The 22,040-nt window shown below is 37.4% G+C and overlaps 3 protein-coding genes across 6 annotated transcripts in view; all 3 read right to left on the bottom strand.

Annotated features, from left to right (window-relative positions):
- The window catches only part of trpc5a (transient receptor potential cation channel, subfamily C, member 5a), a 38,943-nt gene extending 38,598 nt beyond the window's left edge, over positions 1-345 (bottom strand). Inside the window, exon 1 of the mRNA XM_027006173.2 lies at positions 36-345. The gene's annotated coding sequence lies outside the window, so the exon portion shown is untranslated. The remainder of the gene's footprint in view (positions 1-35) is intronic.
- A 3,046-nt stretch (positions 346-3,391) lies between these two features.
- Positions 3,392-5,882, bottom strand: zgc:174945 (uncharacterized protein LOC793867 homolog). Its single transcript, XM_027006174.2, has 3 exons — positions 5,553-5,882; positions 5,070-5,411; positions 3,392-3,535 (listed from the first exon to the last, which is right to left on the bottom strand). The coding sequence occupies exons 1-3, from the start codon at positions 5,788-5,790 to the stop codon at positions 3,450-3,452; spliced, it is 666 nt and encodes a 221-aa protein (XP_026861975.2). The 5' UTR covers positions 5,791-5,882; the 3' UTR covers positions 3,392-3,449.
- Positions 5,883-12,312: 6,430 nt separating this feature from the next.
- LOC113574917 (OX-2 membrane glycoprotein) lies at positions 12,313-21,862 on the bottom strand. 4 transcript variants are annotated; one of them, XM_027006141.2, is made up of 6 exons: positions 21,745-21,862; positions 16,453-16,527; positions 15,965-16,306; positions 14,848-15,153; positions 14,577-14,666; positions 12,313-12,727 (listed from the first exon to the last, which is right to left on the bottom strand). In XM_027006141.2, exons 2-6 carry the CDS (start codon positions 16,493-16,495, stop codon positions 12,696-12,698), a joined length of 813 nt encoding a protein of 270 aa, XP_026861942.1. In that variant the 5' UTR covers positions 16,496-16,527; positions 21,745-21,862; the 3' UTR covers positions 12,313-12,695. The 4 variants fall into 4 exon arrangements, with proteins under 4 accessions (XP_026861942.1, XP_026861941.1, XP_026861944.1 ...); XM_027006140.2 differs by lacking the exon at positions 21,745-21,862 and adding an exon at positions 16,606-16,837; XM_027006143.2 differs by lacking the exon at positions 16,453-16,527.
- Positions 21,863-22,040: the final 178 nt, after the last annotated feature.

Genomic DNA, 22,040 nt, shown 5'->3' on the forward strand with positions numbered 1-22,040 from the left:
GTCACACGTCTGTTAGCTGGTGGGAGGTCGCTTACCTGATGCTCTGGAGGCTTTCAAATTCTTCTTCAAATAAAACAGGACTCCTCCGCACGACAGAATATTCGTTTAGAAACGCGAAGCAGGTTGTATTTCACATGAAGAACACTGTACTGGCAGGTTGTCAGAGATCCTCATGTCGTCGCATGGATACCCATTATGAGATGCAGCTCATCTGGCTGGCTTAGAGCGCACTGCACATTTCCCTCTGCCCGTTTCTTTTGCCTATAATCTACCCGTCTCTCGTATGCTCACTTATGCACGTTATCTTATGCTTAGCACACACACAATTCGTCGGCAAAGCGTCAGGAGGAGCATATCTCACTTTAATTTGTTCTTCCTTAGCTGAAATAATAATAAGTAGGCTGCAGGTATTTCCATTTCGTTTTGGAGCCACCGATGCTTTAAAAAAAAAAAAAAGATAGCGACAAAACCAATAGGCTTACAAAAGACGAATTCTCACTCACACGAGGAGAGGGATGCGGGTGGAACACACCATTTTCGATCTGTTGATTTAAAGACGGAATGTTTTCTGTCAAGGAGAACAGAAGCACTTTCACCGCTGAGTTGTCAAAATCATGCCCTCAGATTCGGTGTCACGGCTGCGAGGAGGATTCCAGCATTCGCGTGCTGCGGTTGTCATGGTGTCTAAGCACCAGTAGATACTGTGTGGCGCTGCCAAGCAAAGGGAGTCCAGTGCCTAGAACCTAATCGACCCGTCTTGATTCCCACCTAACTGACTTCAGAGTGGTTTTCGTTGTTGCCCGTTTTCATTTTGTCTGAATATAAGTCGACCAACTTTGTCTTGTGTAGTGCCATTTTGCATATAGCTGATGATAGATGGTTTAGTATTTCAGGCCTTTTTGACTTTCACATACCCATGCAACCAAAGCCGCTCTTCTTTTTTAAAGTTTCCTTTTTCCTCACAACACTTTTAATATGTCTAAGCTTTTAGCCTACAGCTAATTAGTCATTTACAACTAATCAAGATTTGTTGTCATTAAAATATGAAGAAATCTTTTTTAAAGTAGCAACTATTAAGCTTCATGGTTTTCAGCATGTGATAGCATGGCAATTATTATCTTATATAAAGCTCTTATTCACCAGCTGAGGCTATGCCAAAGTTACCAACCATTTTTAAGATATAAATATGTTTATTTTCTTTCCTGAAAATACTACTTATAAAGCAAATTCATTATTACTAATAATAATGGTTGCGTGCCAGTTATTCTAGAGCATTTTGTATGCAACTTATTCTTTGTGTGTGTGTGATGTTGAAACACTGGATATGGTTAACATGTGTTAATTGTGATAAACGTGTTTGCAAATTGTTTATTCTCATGGAAGCCTATGATTCATTCAGTATTGGCTTTCAGTAAATCTTTATGACATCTGCTCATATGGACTACTGAATTAAAAATAAATCACTTGAAATTGGAATGGTGGTGACAATATCCACACAAAAAGTGAAAAGTAAATTAATTTTAGTCTTATTTAGTATGTCAGTTTGCACATCTGGAAATATAATTTTATACTTTTTCTGGTCTTTTTTCTGTGTAAAAGTTAGGTTTTCTTTGGTTGTATCTTAGGATGGAGCACATCCAATGCACTTTGAATGGTTAATGTAGTTAAACTTTAATGAGTTTTTTTCTGTATAATAATAAAAAAAAAAAAGTAGATAAGATAGTTACTAAATGTTCAGACCCAAACATTTAAGAAAAGTGCAGCATTGTGGAGTTGTCCTCTTGTTAGCTAAATTTCATTTCTTCTCCAAACTTTAGCATTAAATGAAACCATGCTTAACTACAAGCAATTATTCTAGAACTAAAGATTTCAAACATCAATAAATTGCCTACTCATTATCCAATTGTTGTTCCTCTGGCACTGCTGTTCCTGTGTTATTTCCTTACCTCCCCTGTGGATTTCAATAAAGCCCCTTTACATTTGCACCCTGCCTCATTCTTGTCAGTCCAGATGTTACCCAAAAAATGTTGAAGAAATAAAACAGATCCATCAGCTGCTGAATAGGGATTGTAAAATGCTGGAACAAATATGGAGTTCTCACCACTAGAATATGTAGCAAAAGGAACAAATCCACCCTGGTTGTATGAATGTTGGTAGAAATGGTCCTGATCACAAACCTTTGAATTTTCAAAATAGACTCTTTATCAGGAAAACTGGAAGACAAATTTCCAGACTTCAGTCTGGAAATGTCCATTTATAGGTTTTCCTGTGTCCAGTACAAGCACATGTGATCAGTATTATCAGTAGTTTCTGGCTAGAAAAAATATATTTGATTTCATTGGGCTTGTATCTCTAATGAAGTTATGTATTTAAATATTATCTCATAATAATTAGAATATTTCCATTTGAATAAATTAATTTAATTGTTTCCACTGGAGATCATAAAAGGAACTTCAAAATAAAGAACTGCTCCATGGCCTGCCATTGTTTTCACAAGTGTCTGTCCAAGGCTTACCTTAAAGCCTAGTCAGAAGACACAAGGGGGATGTCACATGCCCAGTTCTGAAACCACAGTCCATGTTCCACATGTGACATCCCCCTTGTGTCTAGACATATAACAATTGATAATGGTAAATCATGTTTTGTTCAAGGCTAGAGCTGTTTTATAAAATGCACCTCTAGCTGTGGATGTTGCACCATAATGAAAATGGCACCACATGTGCTGGAAAACTAAAAATGGTGTGGAATAAAAAATAACACTTATTATTGGTTAGACCCATTTATACTATATGATTATAAACACATTAGGTTAGGTGTGTTTGTCATCAAGTAAAAACCAACCATCTATATTTACTCTCACAACATCCAATTAGCAATACACTCTTACATTGTTTTGTCATTTCCTGTTTTTTAAGCATGGGTAAGTTGGAAGGCATATGTACTGATAAAAGGCATATGCACTGATAAAAAAATAAATAAAAATAAAAAATAAATAAATAAAAATAAAAATAAAAAAGTGCCCCATAAATGTGTTGAAAGTTACAGTTGCTCAGTTTTGCATCATCCACAAACATTTGTTTTAGGTTCTCAAGTCAATCCCATTGGCTGTTGCCACCTTTGTGAACAGTTGCTTTATCCAAGGCTTTTTTAAAATTTGATTATTCTCTGGGACTCAAGACAGGGTGCAGCTTTGCAAGACTGCCAGATGTTCCAGTGATCAAATCTGATTTCTGCATTTCTATACCAGGCATGTATAGTTAAACAAATTACCTGTTTAGTGTGCAATAGCTCCCAGTCACTGTAGCTTAGCTAGATAGCAGATATGTCTTCAATGTATGTGTTATGGTAGTAAAAAATGTATGTGTTATGGTAGTAAAAACATTTAACAGTGTTCTTTTTTAGGTTATTTATTAACAAGTGACTGAATCAGTGGCACCTATGCAGGAGTGTCAATGGAGCAATGGAAGTAAGAAGCCACTGAGCATCAGAAGGACCATATCGGCATGCCGACGGACACTCTTGTTGGGTTCTTCAGCTGTAAAGCAGACACAGTTTTGATAATTTTTTAAAAAACTCTGATTAATATTCAGCTGCATAGATGTATAGTAAAACCAAAAAGTAAAAAAAAATAAAATAAACAAACCTGTAAGCATAAAAAAGATAACATTATTCATTATTTATGCCTCACTGTTTGTCATGTTTTTATTGCATAAAATAAAACCCTGTATTTTCTCCAATATTATATAAATTTGAAAATTTGTTTCTGTCTCAGGTCTGCCTATTGCTTGTTGTCTTTGGATTTTCTAAAGCTTTTAGCATTGGTTAAGTAACTACTAACTATGCAAGTGAAGATAGATCTTTGTCCTTGTAAAATGTATTTGCACCAACACCTAGACACACATTTCCTGGAGTAAATGCACAGTGCTTGCAAGCAGAAAAAAAAAAAAAAAAACTCTTAAAAGCGTTAAGCAAGAAGCATTAGGTTAGGATTAAGTTTTGGTTTTTTTTCTCAGAATCTCAAAAAAATGTTTATGAAAATATACACCTAAAGGGTCATGGCTATTAGAGGTGAGATGAAAGTTGGTTTAGTGTATAGCTACTGAATATGTGATGGGTTTGCTGATAATGAAAGGAAATAGGTCATTTCAGTGTAAAGGATTATTGAAGAGGTCTGAAATGTAGAATTACTATTTGGGTGAGGTCCAAACACAGTAAGTATGATGGTTTTAGCTTGAAATTTGAAACAGTTATGGCAGCAGCTGAATCTTTGTACAACATTACATGTTTGATGTTCATGTGTGTGTAAAATCAAGGTGTTTTTCTATGGGAACATGGAGGGATGAAGAATTGATATAAGGGATAGAAAAAATAAGTGCCATCAGTAGGAAATGCAGTTTTATGTTTTAGATAATAAATTGAGCTCTTTATATAAAACATTTGGGCCCACACCTCAGACCTCTTCTGTTCTGGCAAGTGTAGCAAAAGCCCATCATTGAACCTGGGCATTCCAGTCAATGATCTCATAGTACCAACTTCTCAGACAGAAAGCAGCATCAAACCCCAGCCTTGAACCCACATCTTCATGGGACCAACATACACTTTGACCATCAGATAACAGTCTCAATCACACTACTTCAGAGGGGATAGTCTCCAAATGACAACTCTTTAGCTGTTCCATATATTATGTAAAAACTGAATTATGATTTCTATATGAATGCTTATATTCATAGATAGTGTTCATTTTTCAATAATCAAATCAGCTGATTACAAAACAGATTTCTAAATTCAGCTAGGTTCACTTACACGCATCATCTTAAGACCAGTTATTATCAAGATTTGCTGAAGCAAAATGAGACCTGTAAATGCATACATGTATGAAACTTGCATAATTCTAATAATTATTAGAACATAATTATTAAAATATGCTGAATAAAATACATTGATCTACTAAGCCTTTCCATTTACTCATGAAATCTCAGAACATCTCAAGTTAGTATATTTTTTCAGAAATGTTTGGACTTTTCTACTATAGCTGTCATGAATCTAGTTATTATTAAAAAAGCTCACACCTGTTATGGTGAGGTTGATGCGATGTCCTACAGCCGATGCTCCAGTCTTCAGACATTTCGCCATACAATTATAGAATTCAGTGTCATTGACAGACAGCTGTTTAAATGTAATAAATACATCACGTTGCCTGAATCCAGTTTCTATTTCAGTCTCATTGGTATAAATCAGATATCTGTCAGAGTCAGCAAGTAACTGACAATGCTCTTTTGGCAAACACCACGAGGCCAGGGGGCTTCCACACTGCTCTTTCGTGTATTTCACAGTGCACTTGAGAGTCAAAGTTTGACCCGCTGTGCTTCTTACTGGATTTCTTGAATATATCACTTGCACTAAAGTAAAATCTGGAGCAAAAACAGAAACCTGTGTTAGTATAAAAAAGTGACTGCTGAGCGTTATGCTTTGTATCTTTTAAACATGCTTTAGATACATCATTCAGTGGAAAGGTCAAAAGGCAGACAGAGACATGTGTGAGTGAGAATTACCTTTGTCGTTCGATGGAGATTGCATAGACTGCCCATAGAAAATCACAACAAACACGAACAGAACAGTAGAATGGTATGTTGGCATATCTGTTATGCATTGACTGACTAGCATGCTAAAATGAGTGACCTTTACAAATGTACCGCATGTAAACACGACACTTCCTGTATTAAGCCCACAAATGCAAAAAAAAAGCATGACACAAATATAGTGAGCATAGCACTCTTTGATGGCAGGCATCTCACAGATGTTCTGTAAGATCTGTGGAACATTCTAAAATTACCTGCAATTTTGATCAAGCTGATCGCACATTCACATGTACATTGAAAAAGTAAAAGTTAAAGTAAACCTGGTATTAGGAGCTGTTCATTATTTGAGATAAAACTGCATTAATGCAAAAAGAGTATCAGAACAACTGTAACTTCCTGTTTAGGTGATGCATGCTTTCACATAGATGCAGTCTGTTACCATTGCACTTTCAGTAGCTGCAAAAAATATGGGGCCTGTATTTTTTTTTGGGGGGGGGGGGGGGCGCAAACAATCATTCCAACAGAAACCAATAAAGAACTATTAAACACATATTGTAAGACTGCACTTCCTTCAACACTGCATATTTGCTGAATAACTTGCATTGTATTTAAAAAAGGAATATCACTCTTGGACATAATAATTCAGTATAGTAAGTCTTACAGACAGATTGATATGTACATGCTTTCTGGTTTTCCTACTTGCTCTTTGAAATCTGACTAATGATTGTTCTTGAGCAACATCAGCAATCAATCATTTAGAAAACTTAGTTTTCTGTAAAGGTTGCCAGTGATAATGTATAATCTGTTATTTTGCATTGCAAGATGTAAGATATGAAAGGACAAAATGCAAGACTAGAATGGACAAAATGATGGCAACCACTTCAGTGCATTCAGTGCAAAGATATTAATACTAATTTGCATGGCATTGAAGGCCCATAAGATCAATATTACAGAACCCAGGCCTATATCCACTACATCTTTTTAATACTTAGCTCTAAAACTACCTAGCTCAATAACTACAGTGCTACTCGACCGTCCACCAAAACCTAATGCATCATTTCTCTCTGTATTATTTGAACTTCTCACACTTTTGTGTTCAATTTCACCACACTTGTTGCTAGTTGGTGAATTAAATATCCATATAAATGATCTAGACTTTAACCTCACAAATGATTTTCTTCACTGTTTCCAGCTCATAGAACACACAGGTTTTCACATTCATGTCTTTTCTTCCTCTTTACCTCTTTTGGATTTCTGTCCTCTACTATTTCCGCTCTTTGATCACAGGCTTGTTCACAGTTCCTCTGGCTATTCATCGTTGCTCTAATCAAAGATGCATCTTCTTTCATAAGACTCCTTTCTATTGATCCTCATTCTACTGAGCCTAAAATTGCAACAACAAAAAAACCAAACAAACATTCAAACAGTTCTCTGGAGCTTGAGTTGTTCGTTTCAACACATCTCTAGTTCTCTGGAGCCCTCTGCCACTAATAACTCTTCTTTTCCCTCTCTGGCTTTCCATTTCCCAGACGGAAACTCATTCTCTTCTTCTCCTTTTACTTTTTATACTGTTAACTGTTCTTTCATTGTTGATGTTCTAATGAAATCTAAAACCACAACCTGCTCAAATGATCAGGCTACATATTTAACTAAAGCCTGTCTCCCTGCTCTCGTCCCTCATCTCACAACTCTTATTAATCAGTCACTGCTTATCGGTCAGGCTCCTTCTATCTGCAAATTTCTGTGGTCACTCCTATACTCAAAAAGCCTGATTTGGAGCCTTCACTTCTGGATAACTTCTGGCCTATCACTAATCTTCTTTTCTGGCTAAAGTTCTTGAATGAACTGTTGCCAGTCAGCTGCAAATGTATTTAGAAACGCACAATCTCTCTGAGCCATTCCTGTCCCTACCACAACACTGACACCACCATAATAAAAATCACTGCTGATCTTCTCATGTCAGTAGATTCTGGTGCTTTCTGTATCCTTTTGTTGTGAGATCTAGATGGAGCCTTTGACATAATAAGCCATTCTATCCTTTATGTCTAGGCTGCGTGAGCTGGGCATTGACGGCTTGGCCCTGGACTGGTTCAAATCATAGCTAACCGATAGAAAACAGTTTATTACTCTATCTAGCAATATTTCTTCTACTTCTCTTGTTACTCAAGGGGGTCCTCAAGGATCAGTTCATGGGCCCCTCCTATTTATTGTGTACATACTTCCTTTAGGATATATCTTGCATCACTTTAACATTGCTATCAGGATTACATCCAGATTTATCTCAGTACTAAATCCATTAAAAATCCACCTCTTGTTCAGTTAGAAACCTATCTGTCATAAATGAGTAAATGGATGAAGTGCTATTTTTTCACTTTAAATAGGGACAAGATTTACTCATTATATTTGGTTCTAAAATCAATTCTCAAAAAACTTGATTTTCTTTCTCTCTCCATTGATGATACAGTTGTATCTCAATTGTATCTCTTAAAACGTCTTTTTCCATTTGCATTGTTTCTGTTCTGAAAACTTTCATTCATGCATTCATCTCTAGCCGCTTGGTGAACTCTCTCTATATTCAAATCTAACCTTAAACATATCTTTTTCCCCTGGCCTATAATGCTTCTCAGACATAAACACACCTTTCATCAGCTCCTGCCCATGTCCTGTAAGTGCTATTTGTAAATGTTATGTATACTGGACATGTTGTCTCTCTGTGTCTTTTTACTGACTATTCTAAAAGTCTTTGGGTCCCTGAAAAGCACTATATAAATACAATGTATTATTATTATTATTATTATTATTATTATTATTATTATTATTATTATTATTAAAATCTGAGAGAAAGTTAACATTTCTGTGAGGTAAAATAAGTAAAAATCCTTACATGAATGTCACAATTATTAGCACCCTTGTATTAAGTACTTACAGGACTGTCACTCATATAAAATGGATGACATAGTTGAACACATGTCTGGATGATATTAATGAATATATGTCTGGATGACATCTCTGGTTGACACAAGTAAATATATGTCTGGATGACATAGTTCCGCACATCTCCTGTGGACTGTCCTCTTCGGGTGTTATAAGAGGTTTGTTTTGAAGTTTTCAAGTTTTCAGTGAGATTTAGTGAACTCTAGATAGTTATGTTTGTGAGGTTTTGTTCTAGGCAAGCCTTCCAAGGTATGCTGTCATGGTGGTGGTGGTATCTCATTATGGTTTTGTGAGACCTCTGGTAAATCCAGGATGAAACAACTTCTAAAATTGCCCACATTTGTTTTTTGGTAGAGATTTTACCCCTTGCAATCCTTCATAATGTAAACCCTCTTTTGCTTGAAATCAGGGTTATCATGAATCTGTTGTTTTAAACTTCTCAATTAGTAATAGTTTAGAATTTATACAATAATTTAGGATCATAGCCTTTTGTGGACATCTTTAATGATGGTGCTTTAAACTAAGATTTTTATTCCTTTCAAATTGCAGCCCCAGTTTCATTGGTTTTTCACATCAATTTGAAAAATGGAATAAGTCATAATCTTTTAAAATGAACAAGAAGCTGTGAGATGAACATGCACTATATAATTACTACATGAGTTACAGCATTTGACAGCATTAATATACTCCTGATATTGCTGCACTAACCCTACTCACTTTTGATTAACTTTTGTTAGTCTTATTAAACAGTCTGTTATTTTACTCATTAACAGTGACTCTATCCAGTTCCATGTCAGTTCTGATGCATTTAGTAACTCTTGTCAGCAGATGGCAGCATTAGACTGTTGTAAGTTCCTCACCTTCTTTTGATGGACAGAGGATGAAAGGGAAACAATTACATATAAAGTGGGTTGGAGATATCATTTTTAAAATGCATACTTGTGTTCACATATTCAGTAGTCCCCAAGGCAAGTGTTATACCAGATCTTGGGTATGAAAACACTTATATTCTTAATGGGGTGATTTATGCTACGATTCACTTCTTTTTCTTCTGCTCTCTCATTCTCCTTTCTGTTAACTTGATTTAACACAACAGAGTCTAGAGGCTTGAGACCATTACTAAACTTGTGCATCATGTTTCTCTTATGTTTTGTGTAAACCTAAGGTGACTTGATGCTATTGTTCACATATACTTGTAGTAGCTGTGCAAGAAAAGTGTTTCTGACTTTGTACAAGCAGAAACCAGTTTATAATTAGATGTTTATATTCATTTCATGGGGCTCTATAGTTACAGAACTTGAATCTTCTTCATATATATATATATATATATATATATATATATATATATATATATATATATATATATATATATATATATATATATATGGTCTTTTGTCCTTCAAGCTTGGGTTAGGGTTAGGGTTAACTTGGGTTAGGGTTAGGGTTAACTTGAAGCTCCTGCCTATGTAGTATCTTACCTGTTCACAGGACTGCACTCTTCTGGACAGAGATCTTGGATGTTGTTCCTGGGACCTGCTGGAGCCATTTGGGGATCAGAGCTGCTAGTGCTCGGATTAAAAGAGGAATCACTGTTGCCTTCACTTTCCACATCTTTTCTAACTATTTTCTGTCTTTTCTTTCAGCCCTTGCTATTTCCCAAGTTTTTCATGTTTCTTGTTCCTGATGTTGCTATCACTTGTGATCCCCACATCTATCACCAAGGCCCTCTTCTGTATACTATACCAGCCACTTGGTTATGGTGTTCCATATACACTCTGCCTTCTAGCATCTTGCATCCTGATTTTATGTGCTGGATTGTCTCAGGTATCTTTGCGCAGCCTGCATCTGGGGTCTTGCCTGGTGTGTTTGATCTCAGGCTTTGTTGATCTCATATTCAGAGCTTGTTCCTGTGCTGCCACGATTAGTGCTTCCATTCCATCTTTCAACCCATCCTTTTCCAGCCATTGGTATTATTTCTCCATATCAGCCACTTCCACTATTTGCCAGTGGTACATACTGTGCAGGGGTTTTTCCTCCCATGATGGTCCCTGTTCCTTCTCACTTCCACTCACTTAGCACTTTGTCACTTGGGGCCATTATTTTGGTGTATTCCTGGGTTTTAGTTGTTTCATTTTGGATAGTGGCTCTGACGCTCACTAGTCCAAGGTCCCCCTCCTTCCGCTAGCGTACAGTCTCAGAGTACTGGATTTGGGATGAAACCCTCCCCACATTGTGAGGAGTTTCCTTGTCTTTATGTCAGTGGCTTCTATCTCCTCCTTAGGCCAGCTTATTGTGCCAGTGGGGTATCTGATGACTGGCAGACCATAGGTGTTGATAGCCCAGATCTTTTTCCTCCCGTTCAGCTGACCTCTCAGGACTTTTGTAGGTATTTGGCTGTAGCTTCTTTCCTTGTGACCTCTTTGTGATTCCATTTTGCCTGTGGGATTCCAAGGTACTTGTAGATGCCCTCAACATCTGTTATGTTATCTTCTTTTAGTGCGATCCCCTCTGTTCTAGTTACCTTCCGTCTCCTTGTAACCATCCAGCCACATTTATGAAGTCCAAATGACATTCTGATGCTGTTGCTGTAAATCCTGGTGAGATGGATTGATGAGTCAATGTCTCCTTCACTTGTGGCTGATGATTGCTCCATTCCATAGGCTATATCTGTAGCCACTCTTCATGAGTTCACAAAGAGGCCTATGCAGAACAACAGCGGGGACAGAGCATCTCCTTTTTAATTCCAGGACTCATACTATTGCCTTGAAGTTGGCCTCTAGGGTTGTCTTCCACAGCCCCACTGAGTTCTTGATAAAGGCTTTTAGAGTCCTGTTGATGTTATGTAGCCTCAAGCACTCCAGAATCCATGTGTGGGACACTGAGTCATAAGATTTCTTGTAGTCAATCTAGGTGGTGCACAAGTGGGTCTGTCTGGTCTTACAGTCTCAAGTGACTGTTTTTCCACAAGTAGCTGGTGCTTGGCTCCTCTGGTATGACAATGCCTTACTTTCATGTATTGAGCCATATGCCTACTCATCTTAGACACAATGATGCCTGACAGGAGCTTCCATGTTGTATAGGCATATGTTATCAGCTGGTAGTTGGATGGAATTGCCCCTGTCTGGGGCTCCTTCAAGATCAGGACTGTCCTGCCTTCAGTTAACCATTCAGAGTGGCCTGAAGGCATGGACCACGTCAGGCCGTTGGGCAGTCTGGTTCTTCATACTTGAAACCCTTTGTTGGATATCTGTTAGTGTGATGGAAACTGTACCCTTTTCAGGTTACAGGATCCTGTCCAGGGAGGTTGCTGTAGTCTATTCTCAGGTTCTCTAACCACTGGACATGTTGTTGTGTGATGCGTCCTTCTCCTATATGCTTTTCCATTATTGTTCAATCTCCAGCTTTGGTGGGTCTGTTCTTATGCTATTACCTTGCCACAGAGAGTAGACTTTGGATAGCTCGTGTAAGAACATCCTGTTTATTCTCCGGGCTTCCACTTCTGTATTTGAGCAGGTAGCCCGGACAGCCAGAGCTGTTAATCTTTGCTTGGCAGTATCCAAGGCCTCAGGTATGGACAGATTATTGTACTTCTCAGGTATCTGCATCATGCCTTTCTATATATTATGTATATAGACACACTGTTATATTACTATATTACAATCAAATCCTCTCACAACATGCTAGAATTAAGGGATTTCTTTTTTTTTTTTTTTTTTTTTTTTTTTTTTTACATTTTCTTAGTGTCCAACTCACACTGCAAAGGAAGAGCATAAACAGGTAGATGTACCTTGACGGAAGGTTTATTGAGGTTTCAGTTACAGTTGAACAATATATCTTAACAATATATCAATATATCTACAAGGTCTCTGCAGTGTGTTTCTCATCACTTATTCTAGACACACCGTATACAAAACGCCTTTGTCCACAGCTGACATACAACATCTTAAAGAATTTCACATCATATGTGGTAACAACTATTATTACTGGAATTTGTAATTTTGTATGACTAACATATAAATGACTTTGTAAATATGCAACAATAATAAATTAACAATACAGCACAATATATTAAGAATAATTCTATCATGGTATAAAAAGGATTGAAAGATAACAATATGCTATCCTTCTAGCTTATAGTGTACAACTCAAAAGTGCAGAAGCATTGCATAATCTTCCAGTGCATTAGATTCTCTCAATACTGCTTATTTCATGTTCTGCAAATATAAGGGAAAATAAGGAAACAGTTATTTAGAATGCTGTGCACTACAAAACATGATACTGAAAAATAAAATTATGATACACATTTTACACCATCTTAAACAGAATATCCCAAAGAGGAATGAGAGTAAAATGGACAATATAGTTGAGTTTGATTTGACACTGACAAATAAATTTGGAAGGGAAAAATACTAAAATACTAAATCCTACAGCAAATCGCTAGCACTTCCCATTTTTTAAGACAACCTACATTACTTTCCAGTTTATTAGGGACACCTCTCTACTAGTAGGCTGCACCGCCATTGGTCTTCAGAATGGCATGAATTCAACAGGCATGGATTCTACAAGGTGCTGGATGTATGGTGCAGGAATGCTGTACCATGCTTAAATGGCTGCATTGCACAACTGCTGCAAATAGTCCCTTTTCACCTCTTCCCAAAGAGGTTCAATAAGGCTGATATTCACAGACTCAGCAGGTCACTGAAGATATGAACTCACTCGAACTTTCTGGAACCGTTCAGAGACGATACATGCATTGTGACACAGTGCATTAACCCTAACCCTAACCTCATTACTATAATCACAATGTCTATCGGGGCATGGATAAACCAGTAACCTGAAGAGATTAATTTGGTCAGCAGCAATGTTTGGATGTTCTGTATCATTAAGACCTTCTTCAGTGGGTATCAAGGTCCATAATGTGTGCAGGGAGAAAATTCCCCCTTCAGACTGCCACCAGCTGGAATTTGGCTGACTGGGTAACTTTGCTCAGTTTTGATGCTCCTGTGCATAAAAGGGATATGCTATTTTCTGCTTTACTGACAATGTCAGTGCTTGACAGGGTCTTTAGCTGTTATAGTTCATTCACAGCCAAGCCCACACTGGTACATTCTCTTACAATCCACACTTTATTCTTATAATCCACATTGTCCAGGGGATTGCTGACCACTGGAGTTTTTGGGTTTTTTTCTCCTGCACTATTCTCAATAAATCCTTGAAACAGTTATGCATGAAAATCCCAGAATGACAGCCATTGGGGAGATGGTAGGACTGCCTCATGTTCTGCTCATTGCAGCACTCAATGAGCAAGGCAACGCAATTCGACTCGACATGACAAGTCAAGTATTTTAACCACTGAGCTACCACTGCAGTAGGCAATGCAATGCAATGTCATGTCATATTATGTCATGTAATCAGAAGGTTGCTGGTTCATGCCCCACCACTGCCAAGTTGCCACTGTTGGGTCCCTGAGCAAGATCCTTAACCCTCAATTGCTCAAATTGTACTCAGTCTCTGGAGCTTGAGTTGTTCGTTTCAACACATCTCTAGTTCTCTGGAGCCCTCTGCCGCTAATAACTCTTCTTTTCCCTCTCTGGCTTTCCATTTCCCAGATGGAAACTCATTCTCTTCTTCTCTTTTTACTTTTTATACTGTTAACTGTTCTTTCATTGCTGATGTTCTAATGAAATCTAAAACCACAACCTGCTCAAATGATCATATACTGAACTGTTATTACTTCAACTGTAATTAATGTTGTTATTTTCTTTTTTTTAAGTCATACAGTGTCCTTCCTGATCAATTACATCGGAGGCTGGTGACAAACCAATTTGTAGGTTTACTTTCCTTCTAATTCAACTTTCAGTGCCAACCACTGAAACTTAAGTACTTTCCTCAATAGGACGAAATGAGGATTTAATTACATATACATTCTTCAAGAACAATATGCTAATTATTAAGAGCCTGGCATTTTAACACCTAAAATGATGAACTGAAAGAGGAAAAGAAAAGAATCAAAAACAAAGAGAAGACGTCAGAGGCTTTAACAACAAAAGTGATATTACTTACTTTTCATTCTCTTTTGAAATGCAATGGCTACAAAGATGATTACAAAGACGACCACGACAAGACCAGAGCAGATGTAATATCTTGATCCCTCTGTGAAATACATAAATATGAAGTGAATCTTGTAGGTTTCAGAACTTCAGTAGAAAAGCTTTTGTGGTGAGATGGAATAGGCTTATGTAATTTTCACTACATAGAGGAAAAGGAAAAGAGTGTGTAATGGTATATTTTGCAATGCTCTTGCATTGTACAATTGACAAGTGTTCACATGTACCTATTTCAGTTGCTTTCCTGCTGCCAGAGAGAGAAATGGGTTCAATACTTTTCATACTGCCACTTTCAGCCACACATTCCACAATTTTTGCATGGAACTGTGACAATGGAAGAGTCAGGTTGCTTGTAGTTGTGGTTGTCCTGTCATGATTCAATACTGTGAAATTCCTTGAGTAATGGGTCAATTCTTTCTCCTCTGACCTCCAGCTGATTGTTGGTGTAGGTTTTCCAGTGGTCGAGCATGAGATGACGACATCAGTTTCTGTAGGATTACGTAAAACCTCAGATGCTGTTGTTTCTGACAAACCTGCAAAGAGACAAAAACAATATTAATTTATGCATTCTACATACATGTTTTTATTTTGTGCAGATCTTCTTAAAGTGCTTTTTAGCATTTACAGAGTTCCTTTTCCCTGGAATAACATATAGCAGTATATTTCCAAGAAACTCTCACAACTATCACCTACCTCCTCCTTAGGAGTGCAACAATGACTTGCATAGTGACAAGGACACTGCTGACATAGCACCAACCTTTCATTAGTCTCACATTCCCAGTATTTAGCTGATGCCCTTGTCTATTATGCACCCGGCCCTTAAGAGCTCAAACAGTTGCTGCTATACTCTAACTTATACCTGCTAGTTTTCTGAGAATATAATGAATGCTTAGACAGTTAGGAAGACAGTTAGGAATGCTGAGACAGTTAGGAAGACATGGAATACACATACTATCTGGCATTAATATGTTTTTGAGTAACATGATGGTTATATCATGGGGAACATTGTTTTTTTTACCCTCAATCTCTGATTATGTTTATTTGGTCCTATACTGTTTTTGATATATGTCATATGTCATGTGTTGTATGTTTCATGTATAAATTATGTAAAGCAACCTTAAATATGAGAAAGGTGCTATATAAATTAAGCTCATCATTATCATTATTGTTGTTGTTCCAGTGTAACGTGACTATTAATTATCATGTATTATTATGAGTAAAATGCGTAACAAAGTAGAGCGAGAATGATAAACGCTTAAGATTATAAATAGACACAGGAAGTAATAAGAATAAAAATCACTTTCTATAATATTAATTAAAAGATAGCATCCAGTTCGATCTTACCTTGAACATTGAGGCACTGTTTCCACTGTTTCGTTCCAGACGGATACACATCGAACCTGCAGATAAAGCAGGCTTCATCCCCAAATGTTACGTTCTTTATCACAAGGGTTGTTACGTTGAGGGACGGCAGCGTGACATTAAATTTACTAACATACGAATTGGTCATTTTGTCTTCAAAACGTTCGCTGAAGATGGCCAAGTTCATGGGACGTTTATCGTCGCTGAGACGTTGCCAGATGACTTGTTTAATTCCGGTGGCATCGGGGATCGAACAGTAAAATACTCCGTCCTGACCGTATAAAACAGTTACATCTCCTTTTGTCATGATGCCTGTAGAGTAAGCTGAAAAACAAAGTACGATCACAGTGCCAGTTAAAATAAAGGAAAAATATTTGCGTAGGTAAGTTATTTCGAGCAAAGTTTCCATTTGTATTGCTTTACGTCTGTTCTACACTTAATCCTGAAACGATTTATTACATCTGACATACCTATCGTAAGCAGGCTTAAGAATGTGCTACACTTCAGCGCCATCTCTATATCCTGAGCATCAGTTTCCTCTGAATCTGAAGGAATCAAGTAGATATATTCTAGTCCTCAATCAAAACGAAAGTTTTATGACACACGATCAGATTCCCGATTACCTTTTTACATGTAGGAAATTGGGAAATCCCATTTGCTGCAGCATCCACAATGACGGCAATCCATTTAAGTAGCTCCAACCACTGGTATGACGACATATCAGAAATACGCATTGCATTCGTGAAAATGTGGAATCCAACGCGAACTTGCTAGGATATTCCTTTTGAACTAAGGATACCATATTTCGCCGATTAATGTGCTATTTCAGGCCACAATACAGCAGCTTTTATGAATGTGGATATACAATAGCGTAGGCTACTGCTGAAATGCATATACATGCTTGCGCTATTTTTATAGCCTGGAATATTTCATGCTATATGCAAAGCCTATTTTCAACATTTCAACACGTTTTGATGTAGAAACGCGTCATATTTGTCCATATATATATATATATATATATATATATATATATATATATATATATATATATATATATATATATATATATATATATATATATATATATATATATATATATTAAAAAATCGTATGGCTCTGGAGCTCATGTTAGCTAGTCAGAGAGGTACTTGTAAAGTTGTTGGGAGTGTTGTACTTGTATTCCAAACAATTCACAGGTTATCATGTGAAGTTTTCAAGGATAGAATAATAGTTCAGTAATATACCATCTTTAATGACAGTATTACTAAAGATCCTGTTAACACTAAGTATTGCTTTTGGTGTGGTAACTGATCTGTACCATGTATGATGGAAATTATCTACAGAATTGCCCAGACTATGCTAATACATATTATGAATATATGAATTACTTTGAATAAAGAAATGGTGTGTGGTAATCTGTATGACCAAAAGAAGTCCTGGGAAGTTTATTAGGTTCTAATAGGTCAGACAGTTAGTTTCTGGGGGGTCAGTCCTTAGTATACCCGGGAGTAATTTACAGTACACTGTTTATTAGTCACTTGTGTTGTAAATCACGATTCAGTTCCCTTGACTTAAAGAGAAACTGACCCTGGTAAGCATTTCCCATCTCATCAACTGATTTCAATTCCAGTATTCACTCACATGTGCTCTCCAAATGTCAAAACCCCACTTGGTCTCCAAGTGTCTGTTCGTGAGCTTCAGGTCAGAGTAGCTCATCCTCCCTCTGTGCCATCACCATACATGCAATTTTCCATAATTAACACTGAGTCAATGGTTTTCTTAGAGTAACCTAAGAACAGAGGCACTATCAAGTGTAAAAAGTTGCTCACCATAGCGTCACTTCTTTGAATATTGTACAGCGAGCCCGGATCTTTGTTGGATATCATGGGTAGAAAGCAACAGTATTGAATTTCTTGCATTTGTAAACTATATGCTTGCCTGTGAGCTGATGATGTCTTTAATATTCATTTGGTAACCCTTTCCAGTCTTATGAGCTTTGGAGGTCTTTGGAAATCTATTTTGAGTGGTCTAAATTGCACATGAACAGAATCATGCTGAAAATATTACTAACTTTTTTCCTTACATAATTGAATAATTACAGCTGATTACTCAAGTAATGTGTATATAAAGAACTACAGTCATCAACTGCTAGACAATACTGAAATAACTGTTCTCAGTAGTCTTACCCTAATGGCCATATTATAGCTCTTTTTTGTTGTTGTCATTTGTTTTAAGCAAAATAAGGACAGCTTACTGCAACTAAAACGTTTAACTGGTTTAGGTATAGTGCTGTCACAGGCTTTCAGCAAAGTCTCATTTTTTTATTTAGATAAATCTGTTAAATTATATTCTTCAGCTTCTTGTGCACAATGTCAGCAGAGGCCGAAGGTAAACCGCAACTGAAAGCTGGCCTTGGCTACAGTATAATTAGTGTGAGGCTTTATATTGCACCCACAGTTCTCCTGCTCTTCTAAGGCAATGAGATGAACGGACTGTTCCCCAGCAGCTTCAAGCCTTATTCAGCAGCTACTTCTTATGATATCAAATTATATAGTGACCTGAAATAGCCACTGAAACATGCTGACTAGTGCTGATTGATGGCTTCTTCTTCTTCTTGACTTATTCTTAAGGGCAAGCAGGTAGTCATACTATATTACTACTAACCACCTACACTGCCTATTATTATTATTTTTTTAATGTATTTTTATGCATGCTGTGTTAGTCTTCATCCCAGCAATGAACATGTTTTTAGGGCACAGGTCTCTTGACCAAGTCTTGCATTTTTCAACCTCTGATCGGGGCTTTCCAGGATGAAGATTATGACCTAAGGTGGTTAGAAAGCTTTCCAGTGACCCCAGTGATCCGTTATGCAAGGTCCCAGGGAAGGAGGGATGCAGCCGCTCCAGCAGGCGGTGAGAGCAGGAGTGGAGCAGCTGCACACCAGTACAATTGTGGCCACAAGACAACACTCTGCCTAGAAGAGATGGGACTGGGTTGATGCCAGAAGCATCTCCTGAGGTGAGCTTTATGGAAGCTGTGCAGGTTGTGTGACAATGATATCAAACAAATGATAATGGATCATCACAAATGGCTCATGCAAGACATGCAATTTTTGCAGCAAAATTGTGCCTTTTTCTGTTTGTTTACATACTGGGATCAGAAATGTTTCAAATTCATGGACCAAAATAGGTTGTTGGTGCTTTCCAAACAGGTGTACACTGCAAAGGTATGACATTTCCTGGCTTTTCATACTGTCATACATTTTCATACTGTTTTAACACACGTCAAACAATGGATACTGGATATTAAGCATGACTCAGGTAAAAAGTCCTTCTCATGACTGAATCAGGAACAAGTGTGAAGACAGTCAGTAGCATGTGCTTGGTTACAAGGGAATGTTTACTGTTTATGTAATATTTTACATAGATGAATCAAAACCTGCTAGAGAGAGAGAGAGAAAGAGAGAGAGAGAGAGAGAGAGAGAGAAAGAAAGAAAGAGAGAGAGAGAGAGAGAGAGAAAGAGAGAGAGAGAGATCTTAATAAAACAAAACCATGTACTGGTATAATCCCCTTCCTGTTCTGTCAGACTGACTCACAATGGCTTTCAGGGGAAATTTAATGAAGACTTCCTTTTCTTTCAGTGTTGTGCCATGTGTTTACCCAGTACTTTCCAGAAACATTGTTTACATATCCAAAAACTGAAACCTCCTTTGTGAAATGTGCTACAAAGTCCAATATCCAGCAAGCTGTGTCACTCCATCTGTAGTGCGCATCGCTATAAGAATGCACCATTCTTCCAGTGAACCCTGACACAACATTTTTACAGAAGGGTGGGGTGGGGTGTTCCTAATGAGTGTACTGTGACTCACATGATTGGCATACATGTGATTAGTGTTACTGTTAAATCCCTTTGGGTAGAGAGGGGACATTATACAGAGATCTAAGGCTGTGTTATGCTATGTGAACTCTGTGCGGTGCTGGGAAAGTTAAAAATATTATTTCACTTCTTCATATTGTGACATAATAGTATTGGTACTGTTAAAGGTCAATACAGTCATGACTGCTATTACTATTTTGCATATTTTCAGACATTAGCTCTTATTCAGAGCACTTTACAGAAATGCTTTAGTTGTCTACACAGAAATGTATCCCTAATTAGCACAACAAGGTTAGAATCCAAAAATACCCTTAAATTGAGACACTGCCATGAAGAAGTATCAGTGCAAAAACCTAGATGGAAAGATACAACGCAATACAATGCCATAAAATAAACCAACCTGACTGTCAGACAATTCAAGTGCAAATATAAAATCTTCTTACAAGTTCATGATTAGGTTAATTCTAAGTGTTCTAAAGCAAATCAAACCTAATGAACTTAATGTGATTTTGTGTGTGTGTGTGTGTGTGTGTGAGAGAGAGAGAGAGAGAGAGAGAGAGAGAGAGAGAGAGAGAGAGAGAGAGAGAGAGAGAGAGAGAGAGAGAGAGAGAGAGAGAGAAGTTGCATAAAAATTTATTTGGCACTGATGACCTGATGCATAACTAAGGGGCGCTCCTCATCTGATAAGGGGGCCATACATAGCCATACTGATAATTTTTTAAAATCTCTATAGAGCACAGGCTACCCCAATAGGCCTAAACAATTTGTGATGTTGTGATGTTCACGTAATACTGTGGCTGGTCAAGTGTAATACCAGCAAATAGGATGTATTCAAAGTGCAGAAAGCCTTTGGGGGCTGAAAAAGAATTATGCTGAGGTTGAGATGACAATAAAATGCTAGTAGCTACATGTTGAACGACTCTTATAAGTCATCAATATAGTCTCTCGCTTCTTTAGATTGTGAAAGTGTTTCAGTTTACGGCTGACAGCAGGATCATGCTAGCTGCCTGCTAACATCAGCAGAAGCTGAAATAGCTCTGTACTTGCTGTGTAGTGTACAAACTGTTACGTAGGTCCACATAGTGCACTACAGATAAATGATAGCCTTTTGTGTTTGTCATAAAATAAACAGCTTTCTTATTGGAAAACTAACCCAACTTCAAACGAAATTCAGGTGAATTCGAACAGACGTTAATATTCCTGTGTTAATGGAGCATTAATCGTGAGGTCATTCGTGATATTTCATATGATGAAACATATTAACGTATTAGACGCAAAAAAAAGTGTATTATAGCTTAATTACAAAGGTAAAATTCAAACAAGTACATGCAACGTAAATACTGGTTTAACACATTTATTAATGGCAGATAATTGTACGAAGAATGAAGATGTGCGCGCCAAAGTTTGCTTCTTTCCGTGGCGAGGCTTGGACTGTCACTGGTGTTACCCTTAAATTACCCTTACCACATTGCCTGCAAGGCTTGTGACTTCGTCGTCTGACCATAAATGTCGACAACAAAGTGCCAGGAAACCACCAGAACTGAACACGAGACTGTATCAGAGGAGTTCCAGTGAAGAGAAGTAATATAGCGAAAGGTATGCGAGTGTTCACAATTCACATCGAATTGGAATGAACGCAGTGTCTGCTTTAGATCACAGCATAAAAACAGTCATATAATCGTGCTGTATATAATCCATATGAACTCCTTTTGGTAAATCTGTTGAAGACTGGCGTTCTGCTTTGTGTTATCTGGATAAAAACGGGTTTCGTCCACAGCCACTGTCTATACTAGCTTGTTTAGACACGAGACGGGAAAACATCTAATCGAACACTTAACACTTCATCTTAACAGAGCGTATGTAATCGAAATAAAAATGCACTTACTCTGAGTTGGAAATAACTGGTTTTCGGCTGTAAATTTAGCCTATTTGATTAGCTTTATAATATTTCTCTCGTTTAAACATTTCCCTAACGTTCTGTTTTCATGGGTTTGTTTCCTTGTGTCGTGTGCTACTTGTAAAAGCCGGAAGAACCAAAGCGACAGCATTATTTCAGGAGTAAGAGCGCCACCTCCAGATGAATTTACTTCACTACAATTCGTATCTCGACCTCCGAAATGTGCTGCTTTTTGTGAACTTATTTGAAATTATATGGCCTACGATAGTTTTATGATGCGCGTT

This window comes from Electrophorus electricus, chromosome 16 (genome assembly GCF_013358815.1).
Source record: "Electrophorus electricus isolate fEleEle1 chromosome 16, fEleEle1.pri, whole genome shotgun sequence".
NCBI classification, from domain to species: Eukaryota; Metazoa; Chordata; class Actinopteri; order Gymnotiformes; family Gymnotidae; genus Electrophorus; species Electrophorus electricus.